This window comes from Botryllus schlosseri, chromosome 12 (assembly GCF_051294905.1).
Source record: "Botryllus schlosseri isolate E-star chromosome 12, Bs_hap1, whole genome shotgun sequence".
NCBI lineage: Eukaryota > Metazoa > Chordata > Ascidiacea > Stolidobranchia > Styelidae > Botryllus > Botryllus schlosseri.
Genome location: NC_137247.1, coordinates 5,218,961 through 5,245,267, shown reverse-complemented (window position 1 = coordinate 5,245,267; position 26,307 = coordinate 5,218,961). Strand labels below are relative to the sequence as shown.

Below are 26,307 nucleotides of genomic sequence, written 5' to 3'. Positions count from 1 at the left end.
TAAAAATTGATAACAATATATATGCAATTCCCGAATACTAGAGTAGCCTATCCAGCAGACATCAACAATGAATATACGAAACAGATGATTACAAATTGGAAATCGCGTATCAAATCAGAATTTTTTCAAAAAAAGTACTCCTTAATTTACGTTCATTCACGAAATAATTTTTGGCCCATTTGAGCTCCCGGCAGTTACGGTCCTGCCTCCTACCTTACATGTCGCATTTCACCGTGTTTTCTATTTTGGTTGTGTGAGATGTTGATTCGATCGTAAGGTGGACAAATAAAGATTCTCTCTCTAGCTGTGTGTGTGCTGCATCAGTAGAATCTGATGCTTCCAATTTGGGTCCCAACTCCGACAAAATAATAGTAGGCTAGTAAATAAAAAATAGCTTAAATGTGTCAAGCTTTTCGCAACGATGAGAGAAGGGTCGCTTGAGGCCGTCAGGGGGATTTAGTCCAAGGGTATGGAAACCGCTGGCGCGGGACCATCAGCTTGTGGCTTTGTGTAGATTTTATACTGACTGTTACCTCGGACGTTGATCATGCGACTGATTGATTGCTCGTTAATTAGTTCGAATGGTGTTGGTTGATGATCATGAATATTATTGGCACACAGAGCTCGTGTGACCCGCGGAGATAAAGTCGTTTTTTATTGTTGCCTTGCAGTTGTCGAATTTTATGTTTTCATCTTCTAAATATATAGGCCTACTTCGCACACAGACACAGGCATTACGGTTCTGGCGTTAAATCTCGCCGCAAAAACACCAAGACCTAGTAAACACCTGCGGCGCAGTCAACTGGATTGCCAAAGAGATATCAACAGCGATGAATATTTTACCACTAACACACAGCACATCGATATTGATATCTCCAGTCGCTGAAATGTCTCCTTCTCGTGAAATGCACAGAAGTTGTACTGAAAACCTTACGGTGGCCATGCGTTTGGCGCGGCCTAACAAAGTGCTGTTTCTATCCTGGATAGGGTTAAGAGAAGCTTTTATGACAGCTCACGGGTACGAGCGCTAAAATGGTTAATAAACACTGGTCTAGGACCAGGTGGCGGGTGTCTGATTTGAAACACTACTCCAAGCAGGGCTTCGGAGCAGCCGTAAATTTGCATTGCTCCAGCTCCGGCTCCGGAGCTTTCTTCGATCATACATCAGCTCCGGCTCCAGCTCCGGAGCAGCATTATTACCACTGCTCCGGCTCCAGCTCCGGCTCCGGCTCTGAAAACTATCGAAGGTGTCTGTCTGTATCAGGGGTGAGCAACCCGCGGCATGCGGGCCATATGTGGCCCGCGAGAAGGCTTTGAGTAGCCCGCGAGCTAATTTCACATTATATTATCGAAATTCTGTTATATTATTGAAATTGAATTGCTCAGATTGTGAACTCGCTAGGCCAACCAAAAATATGATTAGTCTGGCCGCGGCACTTGGGATGTTGATGACTGGACTTAAATATCAGTTTCGACGCATTGGCAGATCCAGGGTCCAGTCACATTTTAGTAAATCGTCGTATATTACAATAAACTAAAAAAGCACTTTACTCCGTGCCACAGCAATAAAATTCTGATGCGGCGTTTTAACACTGGCACTGTACTCATTACCATTAGGCCATACAGCTCAATTCAATCTTCAAATGTGCGATTATTATTCAACTGTAACTGTAGTAAGGGGCGGATATAACGACGTGCGTGATCAATAGAAATTCGATTTGTACCAAATGGCCAATGGTTTGACGTTCGATATTGGTGCACTCGTTACCAGTCCATCCGGTGTCGATCAAGTTTATCGGAATAATATTTTCCCGTTGAAATGAATCGAATAATCGAAATAAACACTGTGCCATGCACATTGCGCCATGCCCATAACAAATTAAACTATGCAATATGCACATTGCACATTATTTACAAGTTTACGAAACAGATGATTACAAATTGGAAATCGCGTATCAAATCAGTAGTTTGTCTCCAACATAGAATACTATGGTGTTTTGGCCTACTCTTCTGCCATCCCCTATTTAAGCTCGAAAATCCTTACTGGAGTGAATGACAATGATGCGCAGTAATGAATTGCAATTAGCATGCATTTGCATACTCGCAATAACACTGTCCACTCACTTTCGCAGCCCGACTAAAGAACTATATCACGAAAAAACGAGTATTTGCTTATCCGATTCATAGCAATGATGAGACTCAATTTCTCGGCTCGTGCTCGTCATATCGACATGTGCACCGAAATCACGTTTTTATCATCTCTCCCATTTCGGATAATACATAGTGATCATTATTTTCGAACCGTATACAATGGCCAACAAGGTTGTGCTGATGATGAAATTGCGGGTATGCCGAATATCCACAATATTCACAGGCTTATGTCGCATACCGAGTTTCGGCACTCATGTATGAAACTTGAACATTGAACATACGACTGCTCTGCTGTTAAACCCTGCAGGAACATGGTTAGTCGGAAAATGTAGCGCCAAAGAGGAAAAGATTCTTAATTTCGCGAAGGCCTGCTGTTGAATTCGGTGAACTCAGCAGATATGGTTGTTGCACATATAATAGCATCTTATGAAATATGTCGGAGCCGGAGCTACCCCTCAAATAACTGGCTCCAGCTCCGGCTCCGGCTCCGGCTGAATTTTATATAGAGCTCCGGCTCCGGCTCCAGCTCCGGCAAAAATGCACGGCTCCGGGGCTCCGGCTCCGGGCTCCGGCTCCGGCTCCAAAGCCCTGACTCCAAGTCTTTTAGAAACTTTCCTAGATGTTCATTATATCGCAGCTCTGTGGTGTTTTAAAATCATAATATCAATAACTGATACTGACTGAATCAGTTTAATTCTTCTTTTTATTTTCCGTTTTTAACTAACATTTCTTATAGCCAGACTGTACTGTACAGAGTCTGGTGTGCCTTGTTCGATGCGGGTGTGATCAGACTAGTTGACCCTCAAGGTTGTATCGATCATTCCTATTTAATACCGAATATTGTGCATGCATATTTTCTGTACCACTGTCATCATTGCCGTCTGTTGTTATGCATTTTGGTTGGATGAAAATAAAGACTCTCTCTCTCTCTCTCTCTCTCTCATCAGCCCATCCTCAAGATTACCAGACCACGACTATGACCTATCGATCTCGCTTTCCATGACATGACGCACTATTTCTTGTGGCTTTCTTTTTTCTATACTATCTTCTTTACTTTCATTCAGTGTGCATGCCTCCTCTTTACATCGCCTAGGCCAAGGTGGGTGTCTGATTCCATAGACTACTCCAAGTCGCTTCGACATCTTCCTGTCTTTTCATTGTATCGCATTTTTGTGGTGTATTGAACTGATAAAAATTGCTAATAAACCAATGATGATGATGAATGGATCCATCAATATATATGGCCTACCATCTAAAGCCGAATACTAACGTCAAATATTATTAGAATTCCACGCGCGTGGTACTTATGCACGTTGTTATACAGCGTTGAGTCAGTAAGCGACATAATGCGTTTGGTCAGTGTTGGTATAGACTTCTCCAGATGCAAATATCTGATTTGATTGGAGTGGGTGTTCGGAGTGGGCCATTTACCATATACACGGGTAATTTCGGTGTGACGATCGTTTTTCTGGTAATATATAGCTTATATAGCTCAGTGTAATACCAATGCTGATAGTGATCACTGATGCTCTCCCACATATCCGTGGTTTTGTTTATCAAATGGCTAACCAAGCGTACGATTAAAACCGCTCAATCGCTCTAGCGACAAGCGTCTATATTTTGCCTTAACGACTACCAAAGTCTTGTGGTAAATTCGTTCACATTCTTCACAACCCTGATGAAATCTCGGTACGATTTGCCTAATATATCATGTGAGCAGCGATGATTTTACAAGTTGAAGTAATTTGAACAAAAATAAAATAAAGAAATGAAACAGTGTGGGCACAGGTCACCGATTCCATACAGGCTTCACCATATGTCTGGAATTGGTTGTTGCTTTCATTCTGTCAGTTGGTTTCCAGAATTAACTCTACTATTTCAAGAATATTCACATTACTGTTCTGCTAAAGTTTCTTGTTCAAATCGCCGATATATATTTTCGTATATCCTTACCGTGCGGGTGCAGTGCTGTCAGTGTCAGTATGGTTGAAAAAATACCGAAATATCTTTAATGTAACGGATAACAGGAAAGATGTTCTTTGTGGTGACATGAAAGTTACATATTTGAACTTTGACATAGTACATTCTGTTGTTTCGTCATATTGAGTTATACACGAATATTCGACTTGACTAGAGGCATAATACATGATTCATAATCGAATCACTCAGGTACTCGATTTTGCCCAGCCTTGTTTGCAACTGATACTGGTGCAGATGGTATTGATACGTTACCGGGCGGCGGCGGCCTTGTTCAATTGATGTTACCCCACATGCTTGGGTAACTTTAAGTTAATTTGAAGAAATATCTTATTTGTTGATGGCCAATTGGCCATGAATATTCTGGCCTTCTGAGTTGGCTAAAGTCTCTATAATCTATAACCTCTGAAAAAAACACAAACTGCTTAGTACTGCGCTATCGAACATGTATGATATCAACTATCTTTATCCAGCAAAATTGTGAAGATTTTCCAATATCTCCGCGCTTAAAGTATTCTTGGGTATATACTGAGCAAAAATATAGAACATATTCAGGATTCAGAGCCAGCCATTCCGAGAGCACATTTCTATGTAAGTTTCTTCAAGACAAATACACATAGCATCATGTATTCTTGATATATTACAAATTGGTCATATGTGGTGACAGTCCCACAAGTTGAAAGCTAGTAAGTGGAACAGAGATTACATAATTAACTCTATAGTATAGGAGAAGGTGGTAACATAAACAGAATAGAGATGTTTGACTCGTGAATACACAATTCAATTACTCTAACATGTAGAAAATTGGATAATGGAGGATAACTTTGGGTCAATACTTGGAGCAATAATTTTCTATGTATGTTTACGTATATTTATATATGTTTATGTTCAGTTGTATACTATTATACTTTGTAGTTTCTACAGATAGCATTAGATGACACAATCTTAATTCAGGCCTGTCGGGGCCTGTAATATTACACCGCAAGGACACCAAAAAACTACAAAATGGATGAATCCAAGCGCTCCATCCAAGAAAAACTCAAGGCTCGACGTGAAGCGTTAGAAAGCGGCAGTCAGACGTCGCAAAATGTCACCAAAGCCGATTCGGACGAAGAAGACAACATCCCGATGCTGCAAGAGCAGCTGGAGGATGTTGACGAAACGCAAGTGGCGAGTCATTTGAAAGAGAAATTGGAATCACGGCACGACGCCACCAGACGTAGATTGCAGGCGTCGGAAATGCAGAGTCCGCCGCCACGCACCCTCAGCCCGGTGAAGACCGAGCCGAAGAAAGACAGCGCTAAATCGCCTGGCCAATCTCAAGAGTTCGCAAGGTAGGATTTTAGAAATGTTATCAGTGAATTCGGCACTTGTTGAATTGGGTATTATAGAAATGCAATGACTATCATGAAAGGGAGAGAGAGAGAAAGATATGATATTATTTTTCGCCTGCACCATCGAGATGCTTTGACATTGGAGATGCGATACGACCGCAAGGTCACATTCACATAGCCTGCACCTCCGTGTTTTTTCTCCTCCATGCTATCCGTGGTTGCTGAGCGCTTAGCAGGATAACTGCGGACACCAATTTTCGAGTCTTTGGTATGACCCCGCCGGGGATCGAACCCACGACCTACTGATCGAGAAGCCGGACAGTGATGCATCAATATTGTATAAATAAATTCGAAACTGAATGTTTCACTGAATATAAGCAGGAATTGTGATATCGAGGCCTACTGCAGAATTGCACCTGGTGAATTCGTTAACAAAATGTAATAGGCCCAACTATTATTATTATGAAAGAAATTAATACAGTAGCCTATATTCAAAAATGAATGTTTGACTCAAGATGACCCTAAATCAGAGGCGGCCAACCCGTGGCGCACGAGAACGTTTTGAGTGGCCTGTGGGGTAATTCTCGAAATTAGTTATATTATCAAAAATAAATTACCCAGGTAATATATTGTGAACTTGCATGGCCAAACAAAAATTTGATTAGACTGACTGCGAAATTTGGGATGCTGATGACTAAAATATCAGTTCCGTAAATGCCGTAAATTGTGATATTCAGCAGGAGCTCGGGAGGGGCTAAGATTAGTATCGTACTTGAAGTTGAATGTTTTTGGGTTAGTCATGGATTTAGTGTAACTACATTTCTTGATTTTAAATTAGGAGGGGAGCTGACAAATTGCTGTTTTGGCCCAGAATGTATAAATATATACGGATGCTTGCTGTAGATTTGCTACCTCTCTTCGATAACATGATTGCAGCTGTCAAATATGTCCTGTGAAAGCAGAAGTGAAGCAAAATGTCAGCTTTACGACCGCTGCACGTATTTCTTTAGTATCCCTAATAATAGTAGTGAAAGAGAAACAAAACACTCTATATACTTTCAAAGTTTTTGAATTGTGTGTGCAATTTGTGTAGTGCAAGACTATAAGATTTGCTTTTGTCTGACCTCAACCTATACACCACGATGATTGTGATAGACTGTTACTATCATCTGAAATGATTTTATTTCTTTTGATTAATAGTCTTAGTTATCGTAGTACCAACCAGGGATATCTAGTCTAGATATCCATGAATCGGCCCCACCAATAAGCCTGTCGTCTATATTCATTACTTTCGGAATGAAATGAATAAATTCAGCTATTATGTTTTCTTGACTGTGTACGGAATAGAAGAATAACAACTTTAGAACGAGTCTGAGACAATTCTTTTCCACTACCAGTTCCGAGATATGTTTCATTGTATATTCTTGGATCACAAGCCATTGTCACACATTGGCACGCTATCATTACTGGTTATGTTGGCCACAAGGGACGTTTGGTATTGTGTCGCTCAGTTCTGTGCCTAACCATGAATATTTGATGGAAAATTGTATCGCTGAATAGAGAAAATATGAGTTTTCCCTTGCACGCACTTAGAGCGATGTATTGGTCTGCGGTAGGGGGACAATTTCATATCGAGGAATTTCTTTTCTTATTCGTTAACTTTTCTTCCTTATGTGTAATGATAAACAGCCAGTTTCAGGGCGTCAAAATGTCTTATGTGTTTGGGGATAGGTATATTGTGAGATGACTCTGTCTAGCGTTCCGCGTAAAACCTTAAGTAGTATCGATTCATGTTGACCGTATTTGGCATAGGGGGGAAGTGCATACAGGCCAGTGAATGTTCATTTGTTTTTCACGTTTCGAAATCTCAGTCCCAGATCAGAAGGCGAAAGTACTCTGGGAAGTACGCTCGGACGATCCTCTGGTGCCAAGTCTTTGAGAAGTCGATTGCAGGAAAAATTGGAAGCTGCCAAACTGCAACAAAGTAATATTATTTTTTTGAGGTCAACAACATGCACTTTATAGTTGAGGCGGTCAGTAACAGTGCATGACAGTTTTTAGGCAATATTTCTTACTTTGAACAGTAGAAAGTTATTTTAGGATATGTTTGCACCCCTTTTATGTGTAAAATTGTCTTATAATCATGTGGCATAGCCGTTACAGTGACTGGTGGATATATTTCCGAAGATTATACCTACATTTAGCATTACCAGTCATTTTGAGTCAATGGCGTATCTTGCAAAGCCAAAACTTTCCGACATTGATTAACTGCCAAATTTATGTGAACCACATCTACTATGCAAAAGTAGGCCAACTCACCAGGGTTTTAATGACTTGAGTCACGATTTTTTGGTGACTTGAGTCATTTTTTTTTCACTACGTGAAGCGACTCGACTTGAGTCAATTTTTGTAATGATTCGACTTGTACTCGACTCATTATTCATGACTCGAACAAAGTTATATGACTAATTATGCTTTGTGCAATCAATTGCTTACAACTACCTATCGTGAAGAATTTTGGCGAATTCGACGACCATTTTTGGAAGCAATGATGGCAGTTGTAGGCCTCTATCTGTAATTTGCAATTATTTTTTTGCAGGTCAGACAAATGTAAATGAAACTTTGAAAAGATCTCACAGACTGAAAGATAAAATCATCACCAGTCATACCAGGTATTTATGTTGAAATTTTTGTTATCACCCCTTTATACACCTGAGAGATTTCGATCACATTCTTAACAAGCGTCTGTTTATGACTGACTTTTTCAATCAGAGATGTTATCAGTAAGCGAACCTATCCCAGTTTATGTCCCTGCAGATAGGCTGAACCCAGACTTATTGCGGTAGGTATTTACGATTTACCCAATTCTAACTGCCAACAGGCCTTATGATTGAAAATATACGTAACTTCTGGGTATGATGGTTTATCTCTTTAATAGGACTCGTCTGATTTTACCTTTGAGACGATTAGCCCAAATTTGAAAACTCCCCGCAAATTTACTCTCTTCAACGTTACCTATGTTCCTAGATTTGACGACCCGCTTCGCACGTTGAGTCGGGTGGAGATTGAGCGAGAGAGGGAATTGGAATCCAAAGTGACCGCGAAACTGCTCGCCAGAAGAAAGATGCTGAAGGCCAAGTATGTTTAAATGATACATAATGCTTTTACTGTACTAAGAGAGAGTGGGAGAGAATCTTTATTTCCGAACCGTGCAAATCAGCAAGGTCGATACCCTCAAAACTAATAAAATAAAAAAAAAAATAAAAAAACGCAACATCATCGAAAAACTAGAAATTAAATGAATCAAATAAGGTAATTGTAAATGAAATTTACCGGTAGTAGAGCTGTCATTACCTACTTTACTTCACTTTCCATCATTCACATAATAATTGCTGTGCCCCGATTTTTATTCAACTGTTATTAAACTCGGTCTCATTTTTGTCTTTGCGATAAGTTTTGCTCTCTTCAAATATCCTGTAACAAGTGTTATCATGCTAAATTCACACCAGGCATTTGATTAAAATGTTCTGCCAATTGAGAAACCTAAGCCTAACACAGTGTCGTGCTTCGTTTTTAAGTGATACAGTCATTGATTGTGGTCTTTTGCAATAAAATTATTTAGAATTTATGTAATTCTTGAATAATTTTAGTTATAATGTGGGTTTTGGTCTCAGGTCATTTATCGCAATATATATCAGCTCAACGCATCGCAAGATTGCGATATAAGAAAAGATAGGATGGTGTCAAACGACTTTGAGTTAGCCTATCAAATCAATGAATTTGTCGCTTCCGTTTGAGCAGAGTTCGGAAGATGAAGCCAATTTTTTTTCACAAAAGTATACAACGCTTTGGCCTCGAATCAAAATTGAATTAAAAAACGTCAATTTAGAGGAGACACCGGCCTGCCGACAGATGCGGATTCCTACGACTTTTTCACAAAGCAATACGAAGACAGACCGCCCCCTCCCGACCCAGACTCGCAGACACAAACAACGGAGGAACAACAGCCCGAAGGAGAGACTCCGGCTGCAGCTGATGAGGAGCCGGGGCCCTCCCAGGAGCAACGTGAGTAAAAGTGTAGGGAAAAATCATTCACTTTCGGATTTCGTCGAAGCTGACCCTCAAGGCGGAGTACGAGAGTCATATACGATGCTTGGCGCGTAGCCGCCTTTGTCAGGTTTCGAACAAGCCGTCAACCATGATCGTAGTCCGTACTGTTCGTAAGATATCAAAATATGAAAAAATTGTATGACTCGTTTCTGTAGGGGCGTGGTAATTAGGTCAATACACATTCGAGCCCCTACTCCCACTTATAAAGCTTGAAGCAACGTAGTATACTTTCTCTTGTCATGCATCCAGCCCTCCGCAATCATACTAAACCGTTCTTGGACAATTTTCCGCTGTGAATTTACACTTGAAAGTCACTGAAGCATGACTTTCAACGTCATATCACCCCCCAACCCCCCCGGACCCGGTTTGTCGTTCGCAACGCTGGAAAATCACCCAGAGCACCGTACGCTGCACTACAAAGCTGTCTTGAGATGTTCTGGCAGAATATGGGCGATATTTTCTGACGAAAAATTTGAGTTGAACACCATGTTCTTCGAATTTTTGGCAGCAAAGAAATATTCTACATGAAAAAATATTGGTAATTTATCAAACGAAGGGGAAAATTCCTAGCTTTTCATAGCAAATGTAATTGGTTGTTTAAGACACGTACTGACAAAGAAATTGCCATCGTAAGCTTCACCTTGAACTGATGCAAATATGCACCATGTTATTCATATTTTTGTACCATGATTTCCAGCAGCCCCAGTTCCGGTCGAAGAGCCGGGCCAGGAAGAACCGGCGCAGGAGGGGGACCAGGCAGAGGGAGAGGAGACGGCGGATGAAAAGAAAAAATTGCTGGACGATATAATACCGCCGGAATTGGATTTCAAGTTATTCAGCGTCATGTCCGCGCAATATCCGGGATACAGGTATTTCGTTTTACGCTTATAAAGCTGCTTGTTTCCGTGTGGCAGATGTTTATGACTATTAATCTTTGAAGAACTTCTTGGTGTTACAGAATTTCAATATAGGCTACAGTTAGATAATATATTCATTTGCAATAAACCAGAATATCCAACAAGTAGCAGAGAATTAGAATATTGTACATTAGCAATCGTATCACTAAATATGATGCCACCGTCATGAAATTTCAAATAATTGGGTCGAAGAGATCGCTTGAGGCGAGCCCAATGTACTATTTTTAGATGATACACGAACTCATTCCGTTAGAATTCAATAGTACACAAGGAGTTTGTGTACCATCTAAAAATAGTAGCCTACATTGAGCTTTAGCGATCTCTTCGTCATGATTATTCGAAATTTCATGCTTGTGATGTCATCGTCATATTTGGTGATTGTTGATATACAATAAAGGGATAAAAAATTATCCTGCTTATTAAGGCGCCGTTACAGTAATTTTGATTTTCATCTCAATGCGAACAGACAGTCTTGAAGTTAAATTTCTTAATTTTTTGAAGATCTGTAAATGTTGTTCTAATATTACCTTGCCTTAAACCTTAATTATTCGGTTTAGTGGGGACATTCAAAATCCGATTAATGTTCTCAATTCTAGAGCTAATAAGCAGGTTAAAATTTATATGACACTATATTCCCAGTAATATCGTTGAACGGAAATACTGCTTTTCATGCGAGAGTTGAGTATTAATAATTTTGTTCAGCACGTGTGTCGAGGAAGAACAGAAGGTCAGTTTTGTGCCGAGCGTCTTGGATGCCCCGGCCGAAAGTAAAAATCTCGACGGCGTGACTCCGGTCTATCTGGAGGAAGAGGGCTTCTACGTGGGGTTGATGCCGGAGGTTCAAATCCGAAACCGGAATATTTTGGAAAATCGGATTTTAAACCAAGAAGCCGTCAGTAAGTCGGAACGGTCTTGTCGATATGAGTGTGAAAGTGTGTATTGGATTTTAACGGCATTTTCAATTCACTACCGAGTCAAGTCCAAGTTGGCGAGCAGAGGATTGAGTCCGAGTCATAGTGTTATGACTCGAGTCCCAAGTCACTGTGCGGACTGTTCAGTTTCGAGTCCAAATCTTGTTAAGCCCACTTTTTATAACTCTGCTCAGTGTCAGTGAATACTTGGCATTTATAATATACTAATTTTCCTCACTTTTAACAGTTTCTGGTCGCATTTTCTAGTACTGGTACCCATAAACGAAATACCAACAGCGTGGTTACTTTACTATTCTTCGAAATTACAATGAAATGTCGGTCTGGCCGTTGGAGTCCCAAGTCATATGACTTGGTCCGAGTCATGAGCACAAGTCGAGTCAATACATAGATTGACTCGAGTTGAGTCATTTTCCGTATTTTGAGAAAATGACTCAAGTCGAGTTACCAGAAATTTCGACTCGAATCGTTAGAACCCTGATCACAATTCATGCTCATGTTCAGTGAAACATTCATTTTCGACCATGTTAATACAATATTTAAATCACTTACGTAATAATAGTAGTTTTTATGCCAGAATTCAACAAGTGCCGAATTCATTGGTAACCGTTTCAATTATCAGATCATAAATCATGGTTTGGAGCTGACGGCCGAGTGAGAATCCTACCCAACCCGGTTCGAATGCACCCAACCAAACCGTGGGTCGCTGAGTTCAGCGAGGTCGATCGTTCAATCGAGACCGTCTACGTCAAGGCGTACGAAAGCAGCGTGGAAGAAAAATATCTAGAGGTACTCGTAGAAGCATAGCTATGCTTTTGACCTATGTTGTATATCGACAATCGTATCACAAATGACGCCGCCGGCATGAAATTTCAAATAATTGAGTCTGACGATTACCTTTACTAGTGTCAGCCGAAAATATTCGGCTTTATTTCAATATGAATAAACTATTCAATTGTATATTGAAGTTCTGTACCTCCAAGAGTCTTGTCAAAAGTATATTCCTTAAAACTTCAAGAAGAATTCACCTATCCTGACTAAAAACGCAGAAGTGTCGCATTTGGCACTCGAAATTGCTTGAGGAAGTTGCACTCTGACAGTAATAATAATAATTGAAGTGAATAGTATTCATATTGAAATGAACCATAATATTTTCGGCTGACACTCGTCAGGGGTAATCGTCAGCAACTAGTAGAGAATTCAAAAGAACATCGTATATCAACAATCGTAGCACAAAATATGACGTCACCAGCATGAAATGTCGAATACGAGAGCGTTCAATGTACTATTTTTAGATGATACATGAACTCTTTTTGTTGACACAGCCTTGGCTGGTGTATTTTGATAAAAGTCGACTCCAAGGCACACAAATGAAAGTGTGAACGACCCTTTTCGAGTATGCGAAATCTGTCGTCTCGATGATTTTTCGCACAGGCGGGATTATCCAACAAGTGTTTGCCAATTGCAGAATTTATGGCCTTTGATTGTTCCGCATCAATCTTGAGCGGATGAGTTAAAGGTGAGCTTTTCACCGAGCGTGTTCTAATGAATCATTTCATGCTGGTGACATCATATTTTGTGCTATGTTTGTTGATATACGATGTTCTTTTGAATTCTCTACCAGTTGCTGACGATTACCCCTGACGAGTGTCAGCCGAAAATATTCGGGTTCATTTCAATATGAATATACTATACAATTGTATATTGAAGTTCTGTACCTCCAAGAAGCTGTTCAAATAATTGAAGTGTATATCGAATAGTGGGGCTTCCTTGTAGTACCGGTATTTTTGCGCCAGGGTAGCGATGAGCATGAGCTGCAAATCGATATCGGGATGATTGTGTTTCACCATCACCCCCTGATGAGTCGGGAGCACGTAGTAGCCGCTCGTATTGGCGAGTACTACGAAGCCTACATCAAACACAGACAGAAGAACTATGCGATATTCTACCACGAAAAATTGCGGACGTTGAGATTGGCGTTGAACACAATGAAGAAGTATACGCCGGCTAGTTTGGATACCGAAGGTAAAGTGTCCCTGCAAAACAAGTACAAAATGTTTGCATCGCAGGGTCCACGTTATACGTTACCTTACTCGTTGATAGCTTGTGCAACACACTCCAACACGTTATTCTATGGTGCATCTAATGATGTACATTCAATTTCGACGAGGCCGTGAGCCGCATCAATTCAATATCGAGGGCCGCAAACTTTATCAACCATGGTTTTAAATCTTACATCAGAACAACGCTGTGCTCTCTAACATGGACAACGGGCATAATCAGTTACCATAATGTAAAAAACATTTTGATGAGTTACAATGTATTATGATCATCAAAGTCATTCTATTTTGAACCATTAGCTGCACACGTTACCTGACAACACTTTTCAGCAGTTTGAGAAACGATATTGGGGTGAGCTGGACACGGTACGTGTTGGAAAACTATTTCCTTGTAAGGTTTGATCTTGCCGGGAAGCCATGAAGTCGTTTACTGAGTGTCTTGGTCTTGGCAGTTGAGAATTTCTTTCCAACTATCACTCGTATAGTGATTAATTGTTGAGTTGCCTGATAAAACGCTGCACACCAAATCTGGCGCAATTCCAACCAGAAGAAGTGTACTTATTAGAATTTGAAATTTCAACCATTTTTTTAATTTATGAAAAAGAAATGATGCTCATTAGCTGGAAATGAGTAAATTTCATTGAAATGGCCTGGGTAAATCTACTGTGACATAATTCGTGAAGGAAATATCTTTTTGGACTGAAATCATCGATCACGAGGAGTAAATAAACCAACGGAAACTGGTAAAATGCAAATATTTCCCAAGTGATAACCAATATATGAAAGTGTCTGATGTAAATTTCACGAAATCAGTACTAAGCTTATGGCTGTGTTTTTCACAGTGCAGTATGATATTTGCTTAGTAGAACGCCAATGCATTTTATAACACTTTGAAAATAGATATTGAAAAATCCACATGTGACTAATGTTCTTTAAAAAGTGTAAGGTAACAGCATATACAAAAAGCGAGGTATCATCCCTTATGACCGAACCGTGTGGACGTTGTTTTTCAACAGATTTATTGCATACATACTTACGTTTAGACGAGGCTCACAGCTCCGGGAATCACGCTCTGCGAATCCAAGACTATTTGGTCGAGATTCGTCGCACTTGCAATCAGCGCGATCAGTCCGAATTTTATGAGAGGGACTTGGTCAAGAAGATCATCAAGGAGTGGAACGAAATAAGGAAGTTGAGGACCACGCAGAATTTCAGCAACACCAACGTCAAGCTCACCGTCAAAAAACAAGAGGTTGTTATGAATAGGATCTGGCTTGTGTTAAATTCAGTTTGTTGGTTTTGAATCGAATGTTGTCTGATCCAATTTAGAAAACTAGGGTCTAGTGTACCTTCTTATAATTGGTTTAGGTTAAGCTGTCATGGCAGCGTACCTTTAGCCCCTTATCCATAATCATACAATACCCCAACCCCCAATCCTAACCCAGCACTAAGACGCAACCCTAATCTTACGATACGCCAAATCTAACCCTCAACGTATAAAACTGCATCTATCAAGTTTCATGGAGAATACAGTTGATGATCACGTCAAAAACCATCGATTTTGTGATGTTCATGTGGAACTTTTGTGGACAATGGTCATGAAGTGCACTTCTTGATGTGGATAAGAAAGTATACTAGACCCAAAACACTGTGGATTGTACTTAAATTACTGCAAATTCACTCTTGCACTCTTGCAAATTCACCCTTGCAGTTATAAATATTCAGTATGAAGTAGTTGCGTAAGCACATTATGCAAGAATTTTGCCTTGAAAATTTTGCGCCTTCATTTTGCAACTCGGCACCGCCAGGTTGACCATGACGCCGACAGAATGGAGTGGACCAAAGAAATCGACCAGGAGCTGGTGGAGTGTCAAGAGGAATACGAGTATACTGTCCTGCGTCCTTATAAAAGGTTAATGGTCCGGTACCAAGCTGATATTCAGGTGAGAGTCCTTGATATTGAAATAAATACGGTTTGTTAGGAGACTTATCTGATGCAGGACTTCACAATCCCATATGCGTTTGCGTTTGCACTAAATGATATATGCGTTAAGGAGAGTTAAGACTATAAATTACATTGCGGTATATACAACAGTTCAAGCTACTTCATAGCAAAATAGTGTGCAGCGTTAGGGAATATGGTGAGGTTATATTAGGATAGGGTTAGGGCTGGCTAGAGTTATTTTGAATGAATTGCTATGGTAAATTTGCAAACAAAACGAAATCATACAAGCGGCTGCTGCACGACTCTAAGCCCGGATAAAATTAGCAAGAACGTCTGTAAAACAGCTGTGTTCTAGCCCCGTATCTTTTTCAATGCGACGTACCATTGATGTGGTTTGTTAAGGACTGGAAAAAGAAGAAGCTCCAATTGAAAAGGCAGCAGAAACTGGCAGCGGCCCGCGCAGGGAAGTCTGGATCTCAGGTGGGTTGTTTAGCCGAATCAAAACTACTCCAAAGTATGACTAGTATCTGTGTGGAGCACTGATGGTACTTGTTCGTTAAGCTACCTTGTACCTAGTTTCTCGGGATTTCTTGTGATTACCGGGCCCGGCCTACTGCCAATTGCCTCGTTATTTATTATTTTATGTTATCACTTTTTAGTGTGCATATTTAAATGTTCTAGGCCAGTGTTTTTTTCAACTCAACTCCTCCGTGCATTTTCAACTCGACTTCTTATGGTACCCATATAAAAATCAAAACGACCATTGGCATGAGATTGCGTGTAGCATGAAGAAAATTTTTGAGTTGAATAAATCTGTCCATAAAATATTCCACTATTTGTTGGTTCGCAAAATAATTTTGGGCTCTAGATAGCGTATAGGCATAATTCCACAATACGTATCCCATCCCCTGATTTGGGGCTTATCACCCCAAGAGTTCCGAGGACCCTTTGTTAAGAACCCCGGTTCTAGGCAAAGATGGGTGTCGGATAGCAAGAATCCTCCCAAGTCATTTTGACTCCTTCCCATCTTTTCATAATATATTGTTGTTTTGAACTTTTTAAATATTAATAAACAAACGAACATATTACCTAGTATACCATCAGAATATATTTCGTCATACTGTTTTAGACAGTAAGGAACCATATCCAACAAGACCACTCGGCCCCTATAATGGCAGACGCTTATTTAAGGGTCCGTGTTCCTGTGACAATAATTTTATTTTACATTTACTAGAAACAGCCTGAAGAAGAAGACGTGCTTGTCGGCGCGAACCCGAAGCCGCTCAAACCGATTGCTCCCGAAGTTTTCAACGCCGAGGAAAGACGCCAGAGATTGATCACGCAAGCGATAGAGCATAGAAGAAATCCAGGTAATCCACTGATAGCCAAAATTCTGCTCCTAAGTTATTACTTGAAGAATTTCTCTTACCGGTAGCAGGGCTGTAACCAAGTCACAAGGCCCTGAGTCACAAGTCAATCTCACTTTTATAGTTTTGACTCGAGTCAAGTCCAAGTCGGTGAACAGAGGGTCGAGTCCGAGTCATGGTATTATGACTCAAGTCCGAGTCCAAGTCAGTTACCAGTTGAAGTCTTGTTAAATCCACTTTTTATAACTCTGGTGATATCGAATGGTTCGCATTTATAATATACTAATTTCCCTCACTTTTAGCAGTTTCTGGTCGCACTTTCAAGTACCAGTGCCATCGGACGAAATCCCGACAGTGTCGCTACTTAACTAATCTTCGAAATTACAATGAAATGTCGGTCTTGGTCATCTGATTATCGAGTCATATGACCAGAAAACCGTGACTCAAATCATTACAACCCTGGCTGTATTACGAGGAGTCTATAGTCAGGCTCGCCGCACCGACCTCATTTATCAGATTTATGACTTGTGTCCCTTGTTTGTCCTTATTTTCGGCAATGAGGGGACATTTTTCCGGTCGTCAGCTTACCAAAATGGCCATGAACAGGTGATATTAAGTCTTTACTAAAGTGTTGACTATCCTTAGTGTTGCCCCATGTCAACGGCAACACTCTCTTAATTTTTCAGCCGAAGCAAAGCTATCCCTCGAGGTCACAAAGACCCACAACGTCACCCCGGACACTCAAGTCCCTACGGGTGAATTAGCAAGACGCCGCGCTCTCCAGAGCGCCTCCATCCTGGCCCAAGTGAAGATCAACGGCAAGGACGTCTGCACTTCGGAACCGAGAATAGTGACTCCCGAATTCCAAGTACACTTTGGTCAGATCTTCAAGATCTACATTTCCCAATGGCCGGACACGGTCAAGGTACAGCTGCGCGAAGTCGGCAGGCTGACCAGTCCATTACTGGACGAGGTGTTTCTAAATGTGCCGGATGCATCTGTGAACTCGGCGAACTCTCAAAGCTTCCCGTGTAAGTTTTCAAACAAGAGGATCGTAACTTATAACAATCACGAAGGTGTGGGTAGCAGCACCCCTTTTAAACTATACCCTGACCCCAGCCGTATTCCTGTTTCGTTGGAAACGAGGGGGAGCCTGTTTTTGAGCATCGCTTGGGGTTTGACGGAGGACGGGCGAGTGTTAGCGCCGAAAGTTTTGACCCAACACGGGTCTGAATTACAGGAAGTGCGTCAGCGGCCTCAACAGAATACGTTTGGGGGTGAAGTGGTCGATATCGACGCGTTGTGGTCCCAAGAAGGAAAGCTGGACCCCAATGATCCGGGTAATGCGGGTCTTGTGACATTTGGGAATGTGCAGGAAGGTGAGTTATCCGTGTGGTGCCTCCAGTAATCTGGAGTAGGGTTGGGCATAATGATTTAAGTGCTCGAGAGTTATATTATTGACATGAACATTGGGAATTATAGTATCGATGTTTTTTCCCACTGTGGACTAATCGTGCCATAGCATACAAAACGTTTAGAAAAAACAGGGTTGTAACCAAGTCACAAGGTTCCGAGTCACAAGTCAATCTCACTTTAATAGTTTTGACTCGAGTCAAGTCGAGTCATTTTCAATTCACCACCGAGTCAAGTGCAAGTCAGTGAGTAGAGGGTCGAGTCCGAGTCATAATGTTGTGACTCGAGTACGAGTCCAAGTCATAGTGTGCGCTGGTCAGTTTTGAGTTCAATCCGTTTCAACCCACTTTTTTCAACTTGCTCGAGCGATATAGAATGGCTCGCATTCATAATATCGTAATTTTCCTCAGTCCTAACAGTTTCTGGTCCCATTTTCCGAGTATCAGGACTGATAGATGAAATACCAATAATGTGGTATCTTTACTATTCTTCAAAGTTACAATGAAATATCTGCGTTGGCCAGTGGCGGCTCGTCCTATAGGGCAACTGGGGCATTGCCCCACCTAAAATTCTGTTCAATAACAGTTCTTTACCATTTATAGACGCACGCCAATCTATATAAACCGAAATCACAGCGAAAATCGTATTCTTCTTGTCCTTTCGCTTGTAAATGCCCATATATAGCGAAGTCTCCGCGAAAAGCGAATTCTCTTCTGTGTTTTCGCTTTGCGAATGCCTAGCCGGGGCATGCCCCGGTAGCGCTCATAACAAGCTTTCACTGTCTATTCTCTCAAAGCCGCGCACAATAAAGAAACGGTCATTTACTCTCTCATATTCATAAAATTACCGAGCAACCGGGGCACAATAGCTCTGTGCCCCTAAGGTGTGATGTAACAATCGTATTTATAGCTGAACTCGGTTACCGTCATATGCGTTTAGTCGACCTTTGCTGGTATAGGTCGATTTTGATGGTGTTTCACACCATAAAAACTCTTGAAACTTGGTTTGTCATGTCGTGATGGTGGTATTTAACACTGCCCCAAGTTTCAGGGTTTCTACTCAACGTTTAGGGTAGTAATTCCGTTTCCGAAGTTGAGTGTGTGCTGATCCGCCATATATCGCAAACAGATTTTACTCAAAAGCCGGTATTGGTATCCATTGATTTTGACGATGTTCAATATTGAGATCGGTTATGACATTTGGCACGGTAAGTCTTAATGTTAGTATCGAACGCTGTACCAAGTTTTAAGTTTGTCACTGAACTGTGTTAGTGGTAATTTCGTTTCCTAATTCGAGTGAGAGCTGACTCTTCATTTATCGCTAACAGATTACACGCAAAGCCGGTATTGGTCTCCATTGATTTTAACGATGCTCCTTACCTAGATCCGTCATAAGCTTTTGCACGGTATGTCTTGATTTTAGTATCGAACGCTGTGCCAAGTCTCAAGGTTGACACTCAATGATTAGGGCAGTAATTTCGTTATCAAGGTCGAGTATGGTAGAGATGTGCTCCGATCTGACACTTTAGCCTACAACGCATTGCGGATGTCACGCAAAAGCCGGTGTATCTGCGGTAACGTTAACTGAGATGATGATATCATTCTCAGTTTGCATTCAAATATTTACTTTGATATTATATTCTCCAATGTCAATTTCACCGTGAAATTGTAGCCTTCAAGCCATTTGCTTACAACCCCCTGTCAAGCGCGATAGCTATTTCGTTTTCGATGGCGGCTAACAGCTGATCACTTATACTTGATCAGCCTATTCCTCAGTAAATTTTACGCAAAATTCGGTGTTAGTCTGTTCGTATTAATTTTGACAGTGTACCATACCGAAAAGGGTCATGAGGCCACTTCTCGATGATGTCATGTAACAGTGTATTAAGTTTAGGGCTTTCATCCACGTATTTATTCGGTAATATATTTTCCAAAGGCGATTTCGCAGCAGACCTATAGACAGTAATAAAGCCGTATGTGACGTGTTACAGTCTCCAGTTTCAAGGCCAAAATCTCCTATGCTGTACCGAGACCGAATTTCCGAGGCTGCTAGTTTTTCAGAATGATGTTTTGGATTCAATATGACAGGCCCAATCTATTAAATAACAATTGCGATCTGTCCGAACTCGTTGACCTTTCCAATTAGGCTTACGCTATCTCTCGAGTTAGTCATTTCCATTTCTGCAGATAATTAGTCAGGTCTAATGCGAACATGAACCGTGTTGAATCTTTGTTCCGTACGCCGTTTACGCACTTACCACACTTCAAGTCACAGCTCACCGGCGGACCTCTCGTGGCACATACGTTAAAATCACTGTTGCCGGGAAATTCATGTTACCGTACCATCATTAAGTTACTTGTTTACGTTGGAAAACGCCATTGTGACGTCATCTTGATAAAAAGTCGCTTGCAGCCCTTGCCCCACCACCCGATATTGTCACGAGCCGCCACTGGCGTTGGCCGTCCTGTAGTCATATGACTTAGTTCGAGTACAAGTCGAGTCAATTTTATGCATTTGAAAAAATCACTCGAGTCTAGTCACCTAAAAATCGTGACGCGAGTCATTACAACCCGATAAAAAAACAAAGCACTTTTAGTGAAAATGACTTTTCTGTGAACTTGTGATCAAAATAGCAAATTATCTTATGTGCTTTAGAACTGATGGTATTTTCTTTTTTGTCAGTCGAAAAGGTACATTTTTTAAACATTCCACATCGTCCATACTCATATGAAGTCATAATGAGTGTTTCTTGAATACTCGACTTGAGCAGAGAACTGAATCACTCAGTTGCTCGATTTTTCCCAGATGTAAGGATCAGTTGTACTTGGTCAGCTCTCTTAAGAATATTCCTCACTAATAATTTTGCCAAACTACGATTCTATTTGTAAATACCGACAAACTTTAGAAGCAATATTGTTCAATAAAACCGACGAGTCTATACCTTTTTGAATAGTATATTCATATTGAAATGAGCCCGAATATTTTCGGCTGACACTCGTCAGGTGTAAATGTCAGCAACCATCTGAAAATAGTACATTGAAAGCTCTAGTATTCGACATTTCATGCCGGTGACGTCATATTTTGTGATAAGATTGTTGATATACGATGTTCTTTTGATTCTCTACTAGTTGCTGACGATTACCCCTGACGAGCGTCAGCCAAAAATATTCGGGTTTATTTCAATATGAATATACCATTCGATTGTATATTGAAGTTCTGTACCTCCAAGAAGCTTATCAAATATACTTTTTTGAGGGTTTTGCGTTCAAAGGCCGACAGCACGTAATTTTACAAAAAAGCTGTCAAGCAATCTTCAAACTGAATTGATCACACCGGCGCAGCTGTGATTCCATACATTAAATAGCTGGTTCCTGGTACAGAACTTGAAGATTGATTTCGCCAGTGTTCATAGCATTACTACATTAATTGAAAATATAAATATTCAATTCAGTCTTTTTTTAACCCTAACGGGGGGTTTGAATAATGTTCGTATCAATTTTGAATGTCAGGTTTCGTGCCTGCCATGGATTTTTTCCGCCTTGACCAGCTGCAGCAGCAGTTTGATTTCATTACGGACGAGGACCTGGCCAACATGAGACGCCTGCGGATATTGGAATACCGCTCGAAAGGCGTGGCCGAATTCCGTAACCTGGCCATGGTGCCGGCCAACGAGTACGAGATCATGGACTCGGCGTTTACGGCGTTCGAACGGAGACAGAGAGAGAAAGACTCCCTTGGGGACGCGGCCGAACGTAAAGTCAAGGACGGCATCTTGAGCGCTCACAGGTAATTAATAAAAATAATAACAAATCAAAATATTAAATTAGCACAAAAAACATATGATATAATATGTGATATGTTTGTTGATATTCAATGTTATTTCCAATTCTCTACTATTTGCTGAGGATTAACCCTTTATTTCAATATGAATATAGGGGAGAGTGGGTATGTATGGGCCACCAAATCTTACAAAGCTATAACTTGGCCAAACTTGGTCTAATATTCCTAAATTTCGGTATAGACGATCATTAGTTATATATCTAACTATTACTGATAGAATTAAGCTAAAATACCCATGTATTTGAAAGTGACATCAAATTTTGTAACAATACATCATTTTTGTAAACAAAAAATAGGCTATGAGGTATGGGCCGGGGGGTGGTGAGGTACGGGCCGCTGTCTGTATTGAATCAATAAATTCCATTCATATCCTACAAACCTCAACTATTGTCACAGTTTCCAACAATTTGTATATACTGATATAAATAAAGCTGGGCTGGAAGTGGACATTTCATATATTTCAATTCCCGTATTGATCGTAAGCCATAACGCATAATGAAACAAGATAACTAAAAATATGTAACATTAAAATCACTATCAAATCATGCTTCTTCCGCCTCAACTACCCCATCAAATCCAAATCTCACAGCTCTATCTCTTATTTAAGTGGGAGTGACAAACCATGATGCATATTTGAGCATATGATGACATACTGTGCTAACAAACTTTTCTCCTCTTCATTAAAGACAGTATTGGAAAACGATTTCGAAATCTTTTTCATGTGAGACTCATTCCCTGTTTTTCCATATACCTGTTTAATGTAGCTCTACCAATTTTGTACTGACGACATGCTTCTCTTTTTGATACGTCCCATGCTTTAACGTTTCATATTGCCAAGCTCAGATCTGATTCTGAAAACTGGCCTTTTTATGGGTTTCATGATTTACTTTCAAGTGATTGTATTTGGGAGGGATAAGACCAACACCTTCTGTATTCTAGAGATAAATATATTTAATAGGATCAATCAAATATTGATTTCAGGTATATGTTATGCTGTCCCATTCCTCAGACTATTGAGGTATGGGCCGGCCCATACCCCAGTCTGCTAAAAGGCCCATACCTCAAACACCCCATCTTGGGGATTCTTACCATAATTTCAAGATCCAAGAGATTGACAACGCATTAAAACTACACTCTATAGATAGCATATTTCTATAGCTTTCACACCATAAATAAGTCTAATCCAAACATGCACATATGTGGACTCAAACCCAAATTCCATACTTTCAAATAAATTTACTTTAGACCGCAAAAATGATATATCTCTAGCTGAGTCAAAAACTCCGCTGACCTCATCTCATGGCTGTGAGTAACATGGGTGAGTCTGAAGCCTTTTTCTAACAATCACACAGCTTGACAAACATATGTGATGTCACAGTCACCAGATATGGCAGTGGCCCACACCTCAACAATGGCCCATACCTACCCACTCTCCCCTACTATTCAATTGTATATAAAAGATCTGTACCTCCAAGAAGCTCTTCAATTATTTTCTTGTTAGATTTTCTATTCCCTTTATTTGTAGCTATACGGTGACTCCGTGGGAATTGAAATGAAGTTACTTGTTTTATACAACTTGGTGCGGTAATATTCAACCTGCCTTAATACGAATTGATGTTAATAATAACGTTCATTCTTTTGTGATATATTTTCTATATTTGTGGCTGTATTGTGAATGGAAATCTGCATGAATTCCCTTGTTCCGTGTAACCGGGCGCGACTAATTTTCAACCTGGTTAAATTTGATTAGATGGTAATATTACTATAAGTCAATTAAGTTCTTATTCTTAGATTTTAACATATTATATTCCTTAAATTTTTAGCTATATTGTGACTCGCTGGAAATATGAATGAATGCACTCGTTCTTTCAGGCTGGAAGTGTTGCGGTTCCGTCAGAGAGTTCGCGAAAGCGTGTTGAGAAGATTCTATACGGCAAAACATTACCGCACGTTGCAGGTAACGCTGATTTTTGCAGACTAGAACTGGTACTTTGTGAAGGCACGAGACCATTGTGGTGTATCATAATTTATAGGACATGTTCCATTGTGAAAATCTCGCTCTTTCTATCTGCGGTCTGACTGACAGGATGTAGCCAGACTTTGACAATTCGTTAATTCTAGCTGTCAAATTGGGCTAATTAAAGGTAATCTAATTTTAATCTAATTTGTGAAATGCCTCTATGTTCTTATTTTAATTCTAATATAATTTCTGGCTTTCCTGTAAATGCTGCAGGAGAGGGGTATAGTGTGAAACGAGCCAAGCTTGCTGTACAGACATTTACCATTCTCTGGCACATAAGAACGACCATGATTTGCTATTTACAGAACTTATTCAATGTCCAAGTTTGCGCAAATTCAGTAATTCTAGTTTTATTCTAATTCGGAACAAAGTAGCCTATGTAGGTTTAGTTATAATTCTACACTGATTCAGAAAAAAAAACTTTGTAGCTGTAATTCTAGTTCTAATCTTATCCGGAAAAAAGTGTGTAGCTATAATTCTAATTTTAATATAATTTGGAAATAACTATGTTGCAATAATTCTAATTCTACACTAATTTAGAAAAACCTTTGTAGCGGTAATTCTAGTTCTAATCTAATCTGAAAAAAGTATGTAGCCATTATTTTGATTTCAATATAATTTTGAAATGATTGTGTAGCTATAATTCTAGTCTTAATTCAATGTGGAAATAACCGTGCTGCAATAATTCCAATTCTACACTAATTTAGAAAAAACTTTGTAGCTACAATTCTAGTTTTAATCTAATTTCGAAATAACTGTGTGGCTATAATTCTTATTCTACACTAATTCAGGAACAAACTTTGTAGCCGTAACTCTAGTTCTAATCCAGTGGTTCCCAACCTTTTTTCGACTCATCGCCCCCTTTTCAAACTCCACACCGATAATCGCCCCCCAAATATAGAGAACCGAAAAATGGCCGTACAGACTGAAGTCACCGGCGAGTTGACTAAGAAAAAAGGCTCGACCTCGAAATTACACTTTTCCAGCTAAATTTTGGTGAGTTGACTAACTAAAAAGGTGATTTCTCCGACTTGTTCCCAAAAGGACCGTAACAGCACTTCGTCAGACCCCGTCCCCCGTCTTGACCCCCTCCATAGGGCGATAAAGCAAATTTCTCCACCCCTCAGACACAACTCACCCCGATACCTCTTTACCGCTACTTCTCAGCACAAATTGTTGAACTCTTTAGTTAGCCGGCTTAATTCGCGCGAAGCGCGAAAAACTTCTATCATTCATGATTGAATCGGTCAATATGATCGGGAATTGCATATATATTGCTGTCAATTTTATATCCTCTCTCTGCTCATGTATTCAGATATACCGGTAAAGCTGATTGAAGTGTCTTGGAAAATGTAGGGCCCGTAAATGATAATTGAACATATTCGGGCGGACCAGTGGGTATAATGACTTTGTTACGTAATGACATTTCGTGACCTGTTTGCTATGACAAAAGATATTCAAATCGCCCATACGTACCAGACTAAAAGACGCACAAGATTTCAAATTGGTATTTCCGCACTGGCAATTAATTTTTCTCCGCGAGATGGCATTTTTTGTGGGGTTCTGGTTGCCAGGACAGGAACATTTGGCGCTAGCCATTCAGGCGCCTATGGACAATTAACTATATATGTATATCGTATATATGTCGAAGTCGGTCAGCATAAAGGCAGTCCTTTTCCGCCAAGGTTTTCTCGTTCTGGCACACTTCTCGGAGTCCCATGTCACATGGCCTGAAACTTCATATGTCTTCGTGCGTCATGGTGTGACAATGGCTCACGCCAATGCCCATTTCTATAACTCATGTGTATTATTTCTTGGAGGAAGGGTATCCAATAAGCAAAAAATATGTGATACGGAATGGCGCGCATTGCGAAACTTTTTGAAAAAGTTGCCTAAATTTTTAAAATAATACTATATAATTATTGTTAATTCACGAAAAAATTGTGGGCCCCCTTCGAACTCGGGCCCCCATCCCAATTGGGGATTTTGGTGTGGCAGTTACGGTCATGGATCCACGCCAATATAGCCATTTCAATGCGCCATCGCCCCCCTATCGCCCCATTCGTCCGTTTTCGCCCCCCTATCGCCCCCTTGGCTATTTTCGCCCCCCTGGACCGACGAATCGCCCCCTGAGGAGCGATATCGCCCACGTTGGGAACCACTGTTCTATTCTAATCTGAAAAAAGTGTACCGCTATAATCCTAGTTTTAATGTAATTTGGAAATAGCTGTGTAGCTATAATTC

General features: G+C 40.4%; 1 protein-coding gene across 3 annotated transcripts in view; it reads left to right on the top strand.

Annotated features, from left to right (window-relative positions):
- The first annotated feature begins 4,991 nt into the window (after window positions 1-4,991).
- The window catches only part of LOC145452783 (coiled-coil and C2 domain-containing protein 2A-like), a 34,694-nt gene continuing 13,378 nt past the window's right edge, over window positions 4,992-26,307 (top strand). For 2 of the 3 annotated variants that reach the window (XM_080330930.1, XM_080330928.1), the window contains exons 1-16: window positions 4,993-5,462; window positions 7,334-7,446; window positions 8,062-8,134; window positions 8,490-8,600; window positions 9,352-9,527; window positions 10,270-10,441; window positions 11,192-11,385; window positions 12,041-12,207; window positions 13,215-13,443; window positions 14,522-14,730; window positions 15,287-15,421; window positions 15,826-15,903; window positions 16,658-16,793; window positions 17,477-18,169; window positions 21,713-21,989; window positions 23,916-24,000. In XM_080330930.1, the coding sequence (XP_080187056.1) occupies window positions 5,134-5,462; window positions 7,334-7,446; window positions 8,062-8,134; window positions 8,490-8,600; window positions 9,352-9,527; window positions 10,270-10,441; window positions 11,192-11,385; window positions 12,041-12,207; window positions 13,215-13,443; window positions 14,522-14,730; window positions 15,287-15,421; window positions 15,826-15,903; window positions 16,658-16,793; window positions 17,477-18,169; window positions 21,713-21,989; window positions 23,916-24,000 (3,177 nt within the window). In that variant the 5' untranslated portion in view covers window positions 4,993-5,133. Of the gene's footprint in view, window positions 5,463-7,333; window positions 7,447-8,061; window positions 8,135-8,489; window positions 8,601-9,351; window positions 9,528-10,269; window positions 10,442-11,191; window positions 11,386-12,040; window positions 12,208-13,214; window positions 13,444-14,521; window positions 14,731-15,286; window positions 15,422-15,825; window positions 15,904-16,657; window positions 16,794-17,476; window positions 18,170-21,712; window positions 21,990-23,915; window positions 24,001-26,307 lie in introns of all 3 variants that reach the window. The other variant, XM_080330929.1, reaches the window with a different exon arrangement.